Source organism: Bombus vancouverensis, chromosome 2 (assembly GCF_051014615.1).
Source record: "Bombus vancouverensis nearcticus chromosome 2, iyBomVanc1_principal, whole genome shotgun sequence".
In the NCBI taxonomy this organism is placed as follows: Eukaryota; Metazoa; Arthropoda; class Insecta; order Hymenoptera; family Apidae; genus Bombus; species Bombus vancouverensis.
The window spans coordinates 17,167,616-17,185,967 of NC_134912.1; the positions used below are offsets into that span (position 1 = coordinate 17,167,616).

General features: G+C 30.7%; 2 protein-coding genes across 3 annotated transcripts; one reads left to right on the forward strand and one right to left on the reverse strand.

The window, feature by feature from the left end:
* The first annotated feature begins 400 nt into the window (after window positions 1-400).
* Window positions 401-5,588, forward strand: Pi3K59F (phosphatidylinositol 3-kinase 59F). 2 transcript variants are annotated; one of them, XM_033350761.2, is made up of 10 exons: window positions 401-577; window positions 863-1,057; window positions 1,134-1,563; window positions 1,680-1,775; window positions 1,991-2,542; window positions 2,612-3,087; window positions 3,155-3,343; window positions 3,411-3,586; window positions 3,653-3,727; window positions 3,834-5,588. In XM_033350761.2, exons 1-10 carry the CDS (start codon window positions 504-506, stop codon window positions 4,232-4,234), a joined length of 2,664 nt encoding a protein of 887 aa, XP_033206652.1. In that variant the 5' UTR covers window positions 401-503; the 3' UTR covers window positions 4,235-5,588. The 2 variants fall into 2 exon arrangements, with proteins under 2 accessions (XP_033206652.1, XP_033206653.1); XM_033350762.2 differs by having other exon boundaries at window positions 426-590.
* Window positions 4,683-17,864, reverse strand: LOC117166513 (uncharacterized). Its single transcript, XM_033350507.2, has 3 exons — window positions 16,443-17,864; window positions 16,245-16,321; window positions 4,683-16,038 (listed from the first exon to the last, which is right to left on the reverse strand). Exons 1-3 carry the CDS (start codon window positions 16,616-16,618, stop codon window positions 6,824-6,826), a joined length of 9,468 nt encoding a protein of 3,155 aa, XP_033206398.2. The 5' UTR covers window positions 16,619-17,864; the 3' UTR covers window positions 4,683-6,823.
* Between the last annotated feature and the right edge of the window lie 488 nt (window positions 17,865-18,352).

Genomic DNA, 18,352 nt, shown 5'->3' on the forward strand with positions numbered 1-18,352 from the left:
ATTTATTATAATATCTTTATTTCATAATACTTGTATAATATCTTTAATACTTGATAAAATAAGACAAATCTTTATTGTTAGTAAATTTACAACAAGATTAGAAGTAAAATTAAAAGGTACACTTTAAGATATAAATTATGTATTTTATACATTATTTATACAGATTTTGTGCGATGCTGTAACTTTGTTTACAAATGGTAAGTTGCCTACTTGTAAACGAAAGTATGAAAGTTATATCATAACTTTCTGATTAACAATCGATAATATAAAAATTGCAACACCTGTTACCATAACTTTTTATATTACTAAAAATACTATAGATGACTCTATTAGGAAATATTTATACCTATATATGTCATGTACATACATATATCTACATTCCTATGATAGCAATATTCCTTCATACAGTATGGTATATATACCAATGTATTAAGCACGGTAGACGCGGCAGAATCATGGAAAATGTGAAGTAGAGAAATATGTTAACTTTGTAATTTCATAAAATGATGGAAGATATTAATGATAAGTTTTTCTATGTGTACAGTTCTTCGTTAGACACGAAAATACAAATTAAAATGTAAGATTTAATTGTAAGTGTGTGAAATGTAATAAGTGTCAGTATCAGCTGCTATCAGGTTACCATAATAAAAGTTCCATAATGTATCTCCCCAATAAAAACAGGTGGACTACTAGTAGTACCATAAAATATAAAATAATCCGCTTACAAATTGTAATTTAAATGTGGTACAGACAATCAAATATTTCATTGCAGATTATCTGGATCTTTTAATTAAAATGCCATATGAATACATATCAATTTTAATGTAAATTATTCTAATATAATACATTTTCCTTTTCATAGAGGAACATTAGAAGGAAAAAGACAACGACCAGAATATGATAAATTGCTTATCGACCCTATGTTGAAATACTCTGGTCTATATGGAACCAATGGAGGACGTGGGGATTTAGCAGCTTCTTTACAGGTGTGGGCTGGTGGTAGACCACTTGCTTTACCCGTTCATACAGCATATAAACATTTCACATCACGTTGGAAGTATGTATTATTGTTTTGGAAGTATGGTGGCAGTATTTTTCTAAAATACGTGTAATATATATATGAATTTTCTTAGTTGGAATCAATGGGTAACTCTACCTATTTCTTATTCTGATCTACCACGAGATGCTCAATTATGTATAAGTTTATATGACTGTGCTGGACCTGGTAGAAAATTACCAGTTGGTGGTACAACAATATCTTTATTTGGAAAACATGGAGTGTTTCGTCAAGGAATGCTAGACCTTAGAGTGTGGCCTGGAGTAGAAGCAGATGGTAGTGTACTAACTAGTACACCAGGAAAAACTAGAGATCATGGGAAAGAACAAATGCAACGATTAGCAAAACTTGTCAAGAAGCACAGGAATGGTCAAATGAATAAAGTTGACTGGCTGGACCGACTAACATTTAGAGAAATTGAGTTAATTAATGAAAGAGAAAAAAGAGCATCTGAATACTTGTACTTAATGATTGAGTTTCCTGAAATTACTATGGATGGAATACCGGTATGAAAAACTTCAAATTTAAGTGCTGCGGGCTATTATATAATTATTATTTATAATTTTATTATAAACTTTTATTATTAACCTAAATATTTTAAATATTTTATATATATTTATAGTACTCTATAGTGTATTATGAAAAAGATGGGGATGAAGTTGTTCAACACAGATCACAACCAGATGTTGTAACTTTGCCCGATTATGAAATTTTGCAAGTAAGTATAATTACAAACTTTTATATAAAATATACAATAGATTTCAACTTTATTTATATGATTATTATCATGAAAGCTATAAATATTTCCAGGGAAGAAAGAAGATAAAAAAGTCAGTTCTTATTATTTGGTTTACCTTTAAATCATTATCTTATATATATCTATGTGTAGTATACATATAATTCTTATATTCATTCATATATTTTTATTGTTAGGAAAATCTTGTGGAAGCAAAACATCATAAATTGGCTCGAAGTTTACGAAGCGGTGGCCATACTCGAGAATTAAAACCAACTTCAAATGTTCGTGATGCTTTAAACATAATATTAAGTTATCCGCCAACAACGGCTCTTTCTACAGAAGAACAAGATCTTATTTGGAAATATAGATTTTATTTGTCAAATCAAAAGAAGGCGTTAACAAAATTCGTGAAATGCGTAAATTGGAAAGTTGCTGGAGAAGAACGACAAGCATTAGAAATGTTAGCATTATGGGCACCACCTGACCCTGAAGATGCATTAGAGTTACTTGGCCCAGCATTTACACATCCAGCTGTTAGAAGATATGCTATTACTCGACTTAATCAAGCACCTGATGATGACTTAATGTTATATTTGTTACAATTAGTACAAGCTTTGAAGTATGAAGATTTTGAAAGCATCAAAAGGGCACATCAAACATTAATAAAAGAAAAGGAATCTGAAAAAGTTGAAAAATTAGATAGAGAAGTACAAATTAATGATTCTTCATCTACAGCTGTAACAACGGTAAGTAATTTTATAGTATAAACATTGAATTTCTCTAATTTGTTACGAATAGTTATACATGATTTACAGTCCAGTGAATCTGAAAGTGGACATTTCTCAGCAAGTCAAGATTCTCTTATGGATTTGGCATCTTTTCTGATTACTCGTGCATGCCAAAATACTACACTGGCTAATTACTTTTATTGGTATCTCTCTATTGAATGTGAAGATCAAAGTGATCCATCCATAAGTGCAAAACAAGATACTCGGGTTAAGGAAATGTATAATACTGTAATGTCAATGTTTTCAATGATGCTAGCACAAGGAAATGCTGTTTGGCAAAAAAGAAGAGCATTTCTTTTACGCCAAAAAATGTTTATTGATCAATTAGTAGCATTGGTAAAAGCAGTTGCACGAGAAAGCGGAAATCGTAAAAAGAAAACTGACCGGCTCAGGATATTATTGGCAGATCCGGATCCAGCATTTAAAATCAATTTTTCCAATTTTGAACCAATACCTTTTCCCTTGGATCCAGAAATTTGTATCAAGGGAATTATACCTGAAAAGTATGTGCAATTCTTTTTACATAATAATGATATATGATATATTTAAGTAATGTAAGTTATTTTTTAGAGCCAGTCTTTTTAAATCGGCTCTTATGCCTTCTAAATTAACATTTTTAACAACGGAAAACAGCGAATACATTGCGATTTTTAAACATGGCGATGACCTCAGACAAGATCAATTAATTTTACAAACAATTGCACTTATGGATAAATTATTAAGAAGAGAAAATTTGGATTTAAAGCTTACTCCTTACAGGTAAAAGTTCTTAGAACAATCTGTCAACATATAACGTTATTTAAAATATGAATTACTCTATTTTTAGGGTACTTGCAACAAGTACTAGACATGGTTTTTTACAATTTATTGAATCTACAACAGTTGCAGAAGTTCTAGCTAGTGAAGGTTCCATATTAAGCTTTTTCCGAAAACATCATCCATCCGAAAATGGTCCTTATGGTGTTGTACCTGAAGTTATGGATACTTATGTTCGAAGTTGTGGTAAGAATTATGTCTTGCCAAAATAATTCATATCAAATTGAATTATATAAAATCATAAAATTTCAGCCGGTTACTGCATTATCACATATGTACTTGGTGTTGGTGACCGGCATTTAGATAATTTACTCTTAACAACGTCAGGTAATTTCTGGTATAAATTTGTTAGTTATATAAGCTGTGAAATCAATAAACATACATATATAAAATTATAAGCATTTCATAAAACCGAATAACATTTATATTTTAGGTAAACTCTTTCATATAGATTTCGGCTATATTTTGGGTCGAGATCCAAAGCCTTTACCACCACCAATGAAATTGAGTAAAGAGATGGTTGAAGCTATGGGAGGCGTAGGTTCGGAACATTATCATGAATTTCGAAAACAATGTTATACTGCATTTCTACATTTGCGCAGACACGCAAATTTAATTCTAAATTTGTTTTCGTTAATGGTTGATGCTAGTGTACCAGACATAGCTTTAGAACCAGATAAAGCTGTTAAAAAAGTTCAAGATAAACTACGATTGGATTTGAGCGACGAAGAAGCAGTGCATTATGTACATAATCTTTTGGACTTATCAGTAACAGCTGTAATGGCAGTATTAGTGGAACAATTACACAAGTTTGCACAATACTGGCGAAAATAAAACTAAATCAATCGAGATAATGATTGTAAAGACTGTGTTCCTTCATAACTATTGCAAATATTACTATATTGTATATAAATGACCATACATCTATAAATGTAACATAATTTATTGTATTTTGGGATTATTTTAGGTAATAAATCTTTGATAATAATAACAAATATATACTAGAACCTTTTATATGTTTGTAAATTGCATACAAAAATGTTTAATAATTAACATGTCATATGACCACAATAAAAAAAATTTTTACTGCATAATATATGTGAACTATACATGTAAATTATATATATGTCAACAATTTTCGTAAATTACAGTTTAAAGTACAATAAAAATATTGCATACTAGTTTCTTTATGAAAATACATTAAATAAAATAGTAAATATATTTTTTTACAGGCAAAAATTTATTGTAATGGGCATGTCCAAATAATAAAACAACAAAAACATTTATTGTATATATAATTTGTTACGTAAATATTTATGTATTTATTTTATCTCTTAGTTACAATCGTGTATGTGGTGCACACTGTAGAAATAAAAAGATAATATTGTTAGTGATGAAAATATCAAATTGTTATCCATATAACAACGCATTAATGCTATTTTAATCAATATCACTTTATGTCACTTAAATTTGATTACTTCAATGAAGCAATTATATCCCAACTTACGATTGTACCAGAAAATTTTAATAGAAAATGTAATTATATTTTCCCCATTTCACAGTATTACATACTATTTATAAGTATAGAAACTTTTATAATATAATTGCTTTGAAAAATATATGTACATGTGTATTTATGTATATATTGATTGAATTCAAGAAGCAATCAAAGAATATTAACAATTCAGTCCATTTTCGAAAATTTCTCTGACTTAATTTCTCTTCCATCAAATCCGATATATCATAGTCAATAACTTTCTTCCCGTAACAGTAACATAATATATACATGCGTGATCACGATTGAAAACGCCACGAGAAATAAAAACAAATTTCTTTTTGATAACATGAGTTTATAAAGAATATAATATAACTGTTTTTATATTAGAATATGTGGGGAAATCTGTCTTGTTTGAGGGTTACATCATTCTTCAAAAAGAATTATTTGTTCTAAATTATTAGAAAAACTATTAAAACATGTTAAAACTATTAAAAATATTCATGTATATTAATACGCATGTGTAAAAATTTGTACATATAAAATTGCGGCATGTAATTGTAAATATTTCACAGGAATAAAATGATCTTGTTTACATTAAATCGTTTATTTCTATTAATTTATTTTTAATTTACTCCCCTGTAAATATTAACTCATTTCAAACATGACAGATCTCCTATTAAATTCTTTTATTCTTTACATTTCAGCACACGGATTATACATTATTATAATTCAAATAATAGGCTTCTTTATTTCTCATAAATGTAAACTATTACCTACAAATAAACAATGTATGTGTAATAATTCAATTCTTGATTCTCTTAATTATCTACACTTCTGATTATACATAAAGACTTTCCTGTCAGTAAATAGATTCATAAGTAGTGAAAACGGAGAATGAAAAACTTATTTGAAAAATTAAGTCTTTAAAGAATAATCCAAGAAACTTTCTATTTGAATTTTACAAATATCTTGGGACGTACATTACTGGTACTTACTGAAGATATATTGTGCATTTAGTTTTTATACGTTCATTAGGACTTGTCATTATGGAGTAGTAGTAAAGTTTCACTGAATTATTTTTCTGATTTTTATTCGATTCCGATTATTCTCCATAAGAACCCACGATAATATACAAATATTTTACATTTTGTATTTGTCCATATAGTGTAACTATTAAGTTTTATTGCAAAACTAGCAATAATTAACAGTTGTTACTACTATCCCAATGACAGTTTACAAAATTTTACAATATACACATTGCATATGTATTGTATTTGAAAACATATAATCAATTTAGTATATGATAAAGTATTGTATCTAGTTAAAAGAAAGGAGAAAGAAGCTATGAATGATAATCTAATTCAATATATTGAAATGTTTATATTTTTTCAATATATTAAATAAGATGGATATATGTATAAGATAATATTTTTGTAACAAAACCATAGTTTTCCTCTGTAATTACACTGCTCACTTATCAAATTCTATGTACGAATATATATAATTAATATATACACATATATACATACATATTTATGCACAGATGTATATAAGCATTGTGCATTTGTGATAACATGTATGCATATATGTATGTATGTATGTATTATGTATGTCTGCTGTCTGTCTGTCTGTATGTATGTATGTATGTATGTATGTATGTATGTATGTATGTATGTATGTATGTATATATACATACATATATATACATATGTATGTGTATATACATACATATATATACATATATATGTATAGTTATAAATTATAGATAAGAATCTAATTTTAACTTATATTTAGTTATTTATCATCTTAATATTATATTTACATTTGAAAATAGATGAGTTTATCTATCAATGGCTGTAATGTCCATTAGTCTATAAAAACAAGGACTCTTTTTATAGCACAACGCTACTTCTCATCATAATATATTACCTCTCTGTAGGCCTAGTGGCTGATACAGAACTTTCTACAAGATCGTGCCTGTCTATTGGTGAATTCTCTAATGTGTAATCAACTGGATATCTTTCTGTATATGTTGGTGTAGCTTCTCCTTGTTGAGTTAATTTTAATTCATCAGATTGTTCTTGATAGAAACTTTGTGATGCCTCAATATTTTGTGAGGAAGACTGCTCTGATTTTTCTATGTCATCTGCAGAATAGTAGCTCTGACTTGCTTCACTTTCTGGTCTGTGATCATAATAACTGGGAGAGACATTATGACTGGAATAACTTGGTGTGGCTTCCTCTGGATTAAAATAACTTTGACTTGCTTCTTGTGGATTACTGTCATAATAGCTAGGAGTAACTTCCTCTTGTGGATCTTCAACTAATCTCGAATTTGTTTCTTGCCCTACAGATTCATAATAGCTTGCTGTTACCTCCTGGTGATGAGTATAATAACTAGATGGTTCGTTTCTATGATCTGTACTTTCTGTAACAAAATTCTGAGAGGATGTTTCCTCTAGACCTGGCATTGAGATTGGAACTTCATAAGAAGTTGATACATTTTGCTCTTCATAACTAGAGGTTGGTACAGAATCCACATGAGTTGAAGTAATGTCTGGATTCAAATTATATGAAGATGTAGGTATTTCAGGTACTCCATTGTCATGGATACTTGTATGCTCTGCACTAGATGATGCAATATTCAACTCAGCACAAGGTGGAATTTCACAAGATGACGTACTTATTGCACTTTCTTGATCTGGATCTCTTTCTTGATTCTCAGGCGTTTCTGGAACATAAGACGAACTTGCAGTTTCATCTTCATTAAGTCCAGAATTATTTGTAGAAACTGAGGATGTGCCAATCCCATCTGTACCAATATCGTTAGATTGAGATGGCATATTTCCTTCCTGACTAATTTCAGCATCCGTTTCTAAATTTTCTGGAATATTTTCTGCTTTACCAACTTCGTAACTCTGTGTTGGGAACGTCTGATCATCAATTGCATCATCAATAGTTGATCTTTCTTCTTGACTTTGCATTAATTCGTTAAAAGATTGGGTAGGCGCGTTTGTACTTGCTTCTGCAGATGCTTCATATGATTGAGAAGCTTCATTTATCTTTGAATGTTCAAATGATTGTGTTGGTGGTTCTGTTACAACAGCTTCTTCATCTGTTTCCATAGGTTCATATGTTATTGATTGTGATGGTTCTTTTGAATTTTCAGACTTTGTAGCAGATTGACTAGGTAAATCAGTGGAATCAGTAGTCATTGCTATTCCAAACTGTTCATATGATTGTGATGGTATTTCATGACTAGCCTCTGCATTTGTTTCTCCAAAATGTAATTCTAAATTTCTTTGAATCAAATCTGATTCACCTTGAGATGATGGTTCATCTCTTTGAGAATCTTCGGATTCTTTCATTGTATTTGCAGCATAAATTTTAGATTCAATAACCTCATCTATATCCATACTATGTTCATCTAAACGGTTCAGTGACTCTGCTGGTAGGATTTGTGCCCCTTCTTGAGCAACTTCTACTTCATTGGATGTTGCTGCTTGTTTTTCACATATGGGAGAATGAACTTCATTAGCAGATTGTTCATTAAAACTTAATTCTTTAAATTTTTTTATATTCTGTGTTTCTTGTGACCTATTTGTATCTATTTCATTTGAATTTGAAACTTCAAAATTCGCATGTTCTTCAGACAAAATTTTTGCATTGGATTCAGAAGTAACTAAAGTATTATCATCCATTAATGACATACTATTTGTCATTGCATCATCCGGTTGCTCCATAATTTGTACATGTACTATATTATCATTATTACTAACTTCTTCACTTTGGCTACTAATTCCCACATTTGAATTATTCTCTTCCTTAGTAACTGTTTGTTCCAAGAGCATCTCTTCTGACTTAATAGAAATTTCTTGAGAAGAGTATACTTCTTGCAATGGTATTGTGGTATCTTGTTCTTCATTTAATAAAGGAGATTCATTTGTTGATACAATAGATTCTTGGGAAGATGTAGAAACATTATGAGTTACTACCATTTCTGATGTTACAGCAGTGTCTTGCGATTTTATGTTTTTCTTGGAAACAACTGGTTTTGAAACAAGCATTTCAGAAACAGGTACATCTACAAAAGTCTGTTCTGGTGCCATTGATGGTTCTATAGTTGAAGCAAATTGCACATTTTCAGCATAGGTATCATCTATTATTGGCATTGAAGGAGTAGTTTGAACTTGTGAAGTTTGTAAAACTATATTATTTGGTATTGAAACTGAATATGAAACACTAGGCATTGAAATAGTATTACTCTGTTCACTCGAAGTTCCTACAGCAATATTATCTTCTAAGTTTGGTAATACTAAATATTGAGTACTTGCGGGGATTTCCGCTCGAGCGATCTCTGCTGTACTTGGATTTTCCATAATTTCTCCAATATCTGGCATAGAATTACCAGGGATTTGTATTTGTGCTTCTCCCGTCGAAATATATGAAATATTAGGGCTTGTGATTGTTATTGGTAGTTCGAGAGAAGACGGGATGGTTGTCACAGCAGAAGTTGGAGTTGACTCTGATTGTATTGGCAAATTACTAGGCACTTCTAAAGGCGTCATTATGGGTTGATTTAAAGTCAATGAAGTTTCAAGCACACAAGGAGAAGATATTGGTTCTGTAGGAGGTACAATAGTTGACTGCAAGATAGTTTGATTAATTAAACTTGTTTGAGTCAAACCAGTGGTCATTACGTTTCCTGCCGGATTTTCTGTTAAATTGATCTCTTGTTGAAAATCTGTATTTGCCAGAGCAGCGGCTAAAATATCTTGATTTGATGTGTGTATTACTTCTGAAGTAGGAAGACTTTCTGATATAATTGTTTGAGTAGTTTCTGTAGCACTTGTTTGTATATTTGGTAATACAGCATTATCAAATTGAAGAACAATGTTATCTAATGTGCCTGCTTCTCCTAAAGAACTAGGATCTATATATAATGTTCTTGTGCCATCTGGATTTTGCGTAGTACCTTCTAGTGACATAAGAGTATTATTATCAAGAGGTTGTATTTGTCCTTGTTCATCAATAGTTACCAAAACATAAGTTTGTGTTCCATCAGTACTTTCTGTTGGCAAAGCCATTATTTGTGGTTGTGTCGTTATTTTCGGTTCTTCTATTTTTTCTATTTCATTACCTTTCTCAACATTGAAATTTTCTAGTTTAGGCTGGTCCTTTTGAAATGGTTCAATAAGCACATTATCTATTTTCGATTTCCTCTCAGATTCAGTAGATTCCAATGGTGGAAGAGACAAAGACGTAGAAACATTTGTATTCACGTTAGTCGCAGTTACTGAATTCATTGCAATGTTCAACAAATTCTTCTGCTGTTGTGTAGTAGTCTTATTTACTGATTGGCCTTTTGTACTAATTCTTGTAGTTGCAGTAGTACTAGCTGCCTGTTTTTGCTGAATTGTTGTTTTAGATACATTTGGTACAGTAGTTAGTGGTACTGAGACCGTTTGTTTTGATTGAATATTTTGTACAGTCGTAATTGCAGGTTCTTGTACTTTTTGAACAACTATTTTTTGTTGTGTTTTTTGAGGTCGATTACTTCGGGGTATAATAACTTTTTGTACAGTTGATGTAGATACAGATTTTCCTTTCTGTTGAATTTGTGGACTTATACCTATTGTCTGTTGGCTACTTTGAGATACAATATTTTGAAAAGTAGAACCTTGCTGTACAACTGTCTGTTTAATTACTTTTTTTCCTTGTTGCACAGTCTTTTGTGTAGGAATGGTATTTTGCAATACTACTGTACTGCTGCCACCAGTTTTCATTTGACCAGATCTTACTTGTGAAGTAGCAGACATTGGAACTTTTTGCGATTTTTGTAACATAGGAAGCTGTACTTTTTGTTGCGTTGATTGGTATTGTACTTTATTTCCTTTGGATGGACTTTTTGCTGCAATAGCTTTTACTTGCTGTCCTGTTATTGGTGTCAAAACTGTTGCCTTACTGCTTACTATACCTTGAGTGCTTAAAATTGTTTTACCAGAAATAGCTTGAGATATAGGGGTCAAAATAGCTTTAGAAGTACCTAAATTCTGTGAAGATAAAATGGTTGTACCTTTTGTAACCAGGGCTTTTGATCCAATGATAGTTTTCCCACCCAAAGTAGAAGCACTTATTGGCGTATAAATTCCACCTTTTGTGAAAATTCCTTGAGATAGTGTCCCCAGTAAAGCAGTCTTTCCAATTGTTCCTGAGATAGGAGTTAGAAGTCCTTTTGAAGCTATTATACCTTGTGTGTTAATAATTTTATGTCCAGCAGGAAGCTTAGATGTTGTTGCTGAAACACCATCTCCTTTCGGAGCAATGAGTGTTTTTGAATTTATAATACCCTGAGGACTGATAGGGCAATACACTTGACCCTTATTTGTCATAATTCTTTGAACCTTGCCACTTAATGTTTTAGAAATATTTAAAGGTAGCATTTTAGTTTGGCCTGATTGTGCTGATGTTAATATAACTACTTTACTACCTTGATGAACAACTTGGGCGTTTCCAGTACTTTTACCAGGTATAGCAATTTTTTGTTGCACACCAGTTTTTCCTTGAACACCATATCGCAATTGTTGACCTCCAGATGTTTGTACTACTACATATTTTCCTGATGTACTCTTCTGTGTTAAAAGAGGTGGCACTTTGTTTGTTGTTGGTGTATTTTGAAATTTTATACCTTTCACACCACCTGTAAGTGGTGGCACTAGCGTTTTTATACTTGTAATTGTAGGTTTTGCTTTAGTTTTGTTTTTCAAAATTGCTGGAGTACCGCTCTTTTTCTTTGAAGGTGACATTTCATTTGTAGTTTCATTCAATTTGAACTGACTTTGAGTGGGAGATACTATTTGCGTAGTTGGTGTAAAAGATAGTGTTGGAATTGTGCTAGATGCAGGTATAATAGAAGATATAACAACAGGCATTTGTTCAATGCTTTCTGGAGTTAAAACATCTTCACTTAAAACAAATGGCATTGAATTTATATCTAGTTCCATATCTGCCAAGCTTTGTGAACTTTGTTGAATATATTTTTCAGTTGTAGTAGTTGTAGTTGGAGTTTTCGAAGTTTTTACATTTAACTGTTCATTTTGTGCCTCTAACATAGCAGCTGTTTCTGCTTCTTCAGCTTTTAAAACTTGTAACTTTTTAGTCAAAGACAAATGTGGAGATGTAACCTTTGAACCAGTTTTCAGTTTGGTATTTGAAGATGCAGATTCAATTTTCATTATTTTCGTTTTTGGACCACCCTTTTGGTCACATCTTTTTGTACCATCGGTTTCTAATTTATGTTTTATCCCTTTCTGTGGTAATTTGTCTAATAATTTTGACTTTAAAATTTGCATAGGTTCGGTCAATGTTACATTTTCAATTATTCGTGGCATTTCACGTTTTTTTACTGGTACATTAACGTCTGATGATGGGGAAGGTGTAGAAGTTAATGATCTTGAAGATTCATCTAACTTTTGCACATCTATATTGATAGATTTAGTACTGTCTTCAGTAGGTGATTGTATCAATGATTTAGGCATGATATTAAATTCGTTTGTTGATGTAAGTTGGTCAACATTTTGAAAAATAGTATCATCCACTTTAGCATCAATTTCAAGATTTTGATCAACTACTACTTCTATACCTTCAAAATTGCTCATAACTGTGACTTGAGAATTGTTATCTTGAGAAAGATTAGGATAATTTTCTGGAATAATAGGATCTTCAGTTGTCATATTTTGAGTTGTCTCAGAAGATATATTTCTATCTATTTCTTCTTCAGGCTTTTTCTTCACTAATTTCTTACCTTTTTTTCCTTTACCAGTTGTATCAGAATCATTAACTATACCCTTTTTCTTGTCAATATGCAAAGTTTTTAAGAAAGCTTCTTGGAACGTATTTGTTGATTTTTCTTCAGGAAATAACTCTTTATCTTTCTTTAATTTTGTGCATGTATCTGGTGTAAATTTTCCTTTATATCTTGTTTGCATAGATGTTCTATTTTGAGCTTGCTGCTCACTTAATGTACTTATTGAGTCTGTAGGCAATTGTTCTAAATTCTCTGGTTTAGTTTTTTGTTCTTCTTTTTCCAATGTTTCCATTTCCACATGCTGAATTTTTTGATTTATTGGTATAGTTGTGTTTCCACCTTGAATTTTATTTTCTTCCTCTATTTGATTTGCATCTTTTGTAATTTCTACATTATTTGTGTCTATCTCAAGTTTTTCTGGAGCATCTTTCTCCTGCTTTAAAGAATTAATTGCCTCTGTATCTGTACTAGTTTCAATTGTTTCAGTAGTTAAATTTTTCATTTGTTCTTGTCCACTATTTAATTTAGGATCTATCATGATTTTTTGAGTTTCATCAGTACCAGAAATATCAATTTGTGATAATTCAAACTTTTTTATTTGAGATTTTTTGGGAGGAAGCATGTCAACAGTTTTTGAAGTATCTAATTGTTGATAAGAAGATGCTTCTTTCTCTGATGAAAGTTCTAGTTGAAGAGAAGTAGGAGATTCTAGATCTTTTAAATCTTCTTGTGAAAGATTACTTGAAGTTAATACACTTTCAGTATCATTGTCTTTTGTTTTCTCATATTCGAGAATTGTACTTTCTAATTTAGCAGTATTATCTTCTGTGACTACAGATTTTGTATCTTCAAGGACAGATGTATCAGATTCTTTTAGTAGAACTTTTTCCTCAGTTGATACTTGTAACTTCTTAGGAATTTCAATAGAAATTTGATTGTCTGCAAGTTTTGTATCTAATTCTATAAACATTTGGTTTTTAGATGTATTCTCAAATAATTCATCTTTTAATTCTATATTTGAAGAATTAACATTATTTTCTGTTGTATGCATGGTATTACAGGAAATTTCTATTTCTTTTTCCTCTTTAAGATCAATGTCCTTGCTTGTTTTCTTAATATTTTCTATAAATTTCCTATTTCTCTTTGATTTAATTTTTATTTTTTCACAAGATTTTTCCTCACTTTCAGATTGACTTTCATCAGTCTTACATATCATTTGATCTACATCTTGTACATATATATCAGATTCTAAATATTTTTTATTTGGTTTTCGTTTTCTTCGACCATATGAACGCTCGCTATCAGATTCTGATGTTCTTTCTATTTCAAATTTTTCAAATATTTTTGAACTGCTCTTATTATCCCTTATTTTTGGGCTTTCACTACCACTGGCACTTTCACTAGTATTAGCACGCATAGGTTCTGATTTTCTTAATTTACTACTGGACTTACGAGCTTGTGGAGTAATATTTAACTGATCGTCATTTGATAAAATTTTTGTAGAATTTGAATTAGGCACTTGATCTTGATCCAGCATATCTGCATCTGAATTTTCACTTTGTTCTGGAAATGTTTCAGCAGATTCAGACATAGCTTCATCTTCTGTTTCTACTGTAAAACGCTCAGACGAAGTTCCTTCAACTTGCTTTAAAGGTTCCTGTTTTACATTTTTTGCATTTCCTTTAATAGTTGCATCTTTAATATCTGTTTGTTCATCATCAATGGGGATATTTTGTACATCTAAATTTTTGTTTTCTGTTAATTTTTTATTAATATTTGACGTTACATTTGTTGTAGGAGAATTTTGTGTTTCAACATTTTTTGAAGCATTTGTAGTATTTTCATTCTCAGCTTCAATCCTTTCAACTTCAAATATTTCCACGATTTCTAATTCTGTTTCACAAGTATTAACATTAGATTTCTGTGTTTTTTCTGATTCTTTCTCAGATTTAATTTTTTCCTTTGTATGTTCAAGTTTATTATTTGTCTCTTTATCATTAATTATAACCTTGTCATTGTTTTTATTTTTTTCTAAACTCTGCTCACTTAAAGATGACTGTGTATTTAATCTTTCACATTCATTTGAACTAGTATTATTATCTTCATCTTCAGGTTTACTATGTTCAATTTCTTTTTCTTGTTCTGTTTTTAAAGCTTGACTCATTTCAAATTCTTTTATTATTTCTTTTTTCTGATGAAATGCGCGAGACTTTTTCCTTACAGGGGGTATGGATGGTTCTTCTTCATGGAAATCAAAACAAGATAATAATAATTTTTTATCTTTATTTGATGCAGTAGGTTTATTTTCGCTGTCAATATTAAAAGTTTCTTTTTCCATCTGTGATTTATTAGTAGATTCATTACTCTCAACATCAGATATCCTAGCATCTTTTTCTAATTCGGACGACTGTTTATCAAGAAGATTTGATTTCAGATTTTTCGAAGTATTAGTACTATCAGATAAAGAATCTTCTGTTATATTAATTGTTGTAAGCGTCTCGGTTTCTTTAAGTAATTTTTCAGTTTCTGCAATAATTTCACTAGCATCTGGTAGTGTATTATTCTTTTCATTAAGTTCTTCTGATTTGTCAAAATCAAATTGATTTTTTGGTGATGAATCATTCATAGATGCTATATCAGTTGGATTGCTTTGATTCAAGCTAAGTTCTTCATCTGATTCATCTTCCCAATCTGCTAATATAGTATCGCGAATTTTAGGATCTGAAGTCTTTTTCTTTTTAGCAACTTTTTCATTTTGTTTAATTTGTTTTCTTTTTCCAGATTCACTGCTGCTTTTATTCTTATTTGATTGACCTTTTTCTTTCTTTGTATATTTCCTTTTTGGAGTATCTACATCAGAATACCTACTTGTATATTGAGAATAAGTTTTTACTTTAGATTTGGACATTGGTGAATTTCCTGATCTGTGGCTTTTTATGTGACAAATAATAACATTTACTCGCGAAGAAGTAAAATTACATAAATGACAAGGATATTGTGGAGACCCACTATTATTCGGTGTAGATGGTAAGCTGCTAGGTTGTTGACGTATCCGAACTTCATGATCACTTTCTTTTAAAAATCGTGGATGTGTGATTTTTCGTACAACTTCGCTATTATCACTTTTTCTATGACCTTCCTCACGTTCTCGTTTCTTTTTAGGAATTTTCTTGTCTCCAAATAAAGCTGATATATTTGGCTTTTCTTCTGGAGAAAATTTATCATGGCTTAATATATCAGGATCTCCTCCTGTTAACTTTTCAGCCATTTCAACATCTCCAGGAAATTTGTCCATGTATCTGGATCCATCTTTGCATCTGCTTCTATATTTGTCTGTAAGTAATGTTATAAAATGTATAATTATACAAAATGTGCCAGGTTGGATGGTATACCTGGGCAGGAGAATATTTGATATGCAAAAATAAGTAAAAAAAAAAAATAAGTTTGAATGACCTCCTAACCTACCCTATTATATATATTATTTTAAACTGTATACTCATACATAAGAAATATACTATTCTAAATATAAGAAATATTACCTAACCCTTTCCTGATAAATTCATCTTTCAGGGTACAGTTGTATTTATAAATCTGTTGATAGTTCTTGACAAATTCACTGAAAAAAATAATAAGACACACACATATATATAAAAGATATAAATATCTATCAGCCAAAAATGATATTAAAAACATTAATAGATTTAGTATATAATAAAAATAAGTTGAAGATTACTTACTATGTATCTTCTTGAAAAAACTTCACAGCAGCTATTAAAGGTTTCTTTTGAAATCCATGTTGAATATCTTCAGGTAAATTGTGGAACCCAGTAACTTGTCCAGGCCACCAACAACCTCCAAGTTTCACCCAAACAACATCTCCATCCAAATAATTAATTTCTGTTTGCTCACACATTTTAGAAAGATACTTAATATTATTCTTTCATAAAACCAGCATTGAAATTCAACATAAATATCTTGTATATTATCTATTTTTAGATGAAGCACCTCAAATAATAATTGTTCGCGTATCGTAACAGTAAGAAAGAATTATTCTACTGACTGAAATCTGGTCTTAATATATAGCAACAATAAGTGGTTTTATTTAATTTGAGAAGAAACATGATAAATACGTATGGAAAACCATATAAACAAATGCAATATACAATTTGCAAATGAATAAATGATTCTCTTAAGTTTATGGACACTTTTTGATTATGTTTCTCTCATTTTGTAAATTTTTAAACTTAAAGTACATATATTGATTGATCAAAACGCTTTTGACTTCTTCATGTGTAACATTTTACATTAGGCATAAATACAAAAGACAATATAACCACTAGAGTAAATCCTGCTACTAAGCCTTAATTAATATGTCCTTCTTCCAGATCTATAAATTGCACCATAAATATTCGTACCAAAATCATGTATTACATATTTTATTAGAAATACATGAGAGAAAGAAAAAAGGAACAGATAATACACTAACAAATTGTCGTTGTTTTCATGTTATGTTATCTTGAACAAAATATAGCAATCATCCGTAGTATATAAAACACAAATATTTTTTTCTTCAAAACAGTCAATTAATTTGCAAACACTCCGATGTTTCAAAATACGACAAATTGTTCACCCATATGCGCGGGCATAGATAAAAATGGAATCGGAGGTGTATTCGCGGGAAACCAGGAGCGAGCGTCGCTCCGTGCACCGCTTCGTCGATCTTCGTTGATCTCGATGCCGACGTTGTCCGCGGGAGCCACGTCGGGCATCTTAGCCCGCGAATTCCGTGATTGGATATATTCCACACACAGATACACAGCAGTGAACCTTTATGTGTCTCCCGACTGTTTGTTAAAACGACGCCGCAATAGAATGTTATAGGTCCGAAATTGGCGAGCGTCCCAAGAAAAGAAGTTTCTCTTTTCACCTCTCCTCTTATCACTTAGTCACTATAAATTAGAAGGGTTCGCGAACGTCTTGATAGCTGACCATGCGACGTTGCTGCGCGCACATTTAACCGCGAAAAGTGCAAGCCAACCCCGAACGCAATCGACACATTCAACGCTCTACGTCGCTCATACGACATACGTACATGTTCAATTTCCCGACGTGCAACGGGGCTCTGTACGGTGGATGGATGGATGTGTGATGGATACTTCCTTCTCTCTCGTTGTTCGAGATTCTCGATCCGACAGTGTTGCCAACTATTGCATCTTATCTATCTCCTAACTTTCTACCAATTTCTACTTATATACATATCTTATTTTAGTAATTCTACAATTTTATAATTATTCCAATAATTGCTAATTGCGCTAAAATACTATTTTCAGGATAGGAATAAATAAACATTGTTGATTTTAAAAAGACTTTATTCTATATATGATAACAAAATTATATAAAAGATCAAAGGTTATAAGGATTTAAATGCTAAGTAATACCTGGTAATATACATACATTCCTCATAGTTTATCACTTCAATATAATTTATATATATATTTTATATATTTATATATTGATTTTATGCTTTTGATACTATGTAGGATGCATTTTATGCTACAATTAAATATAAATATACTTTTGTATTTTGTATATATAACGTAAACATAAAGTTTAAAAAACTAAATTTAGTGCATAACAAATAAACAAA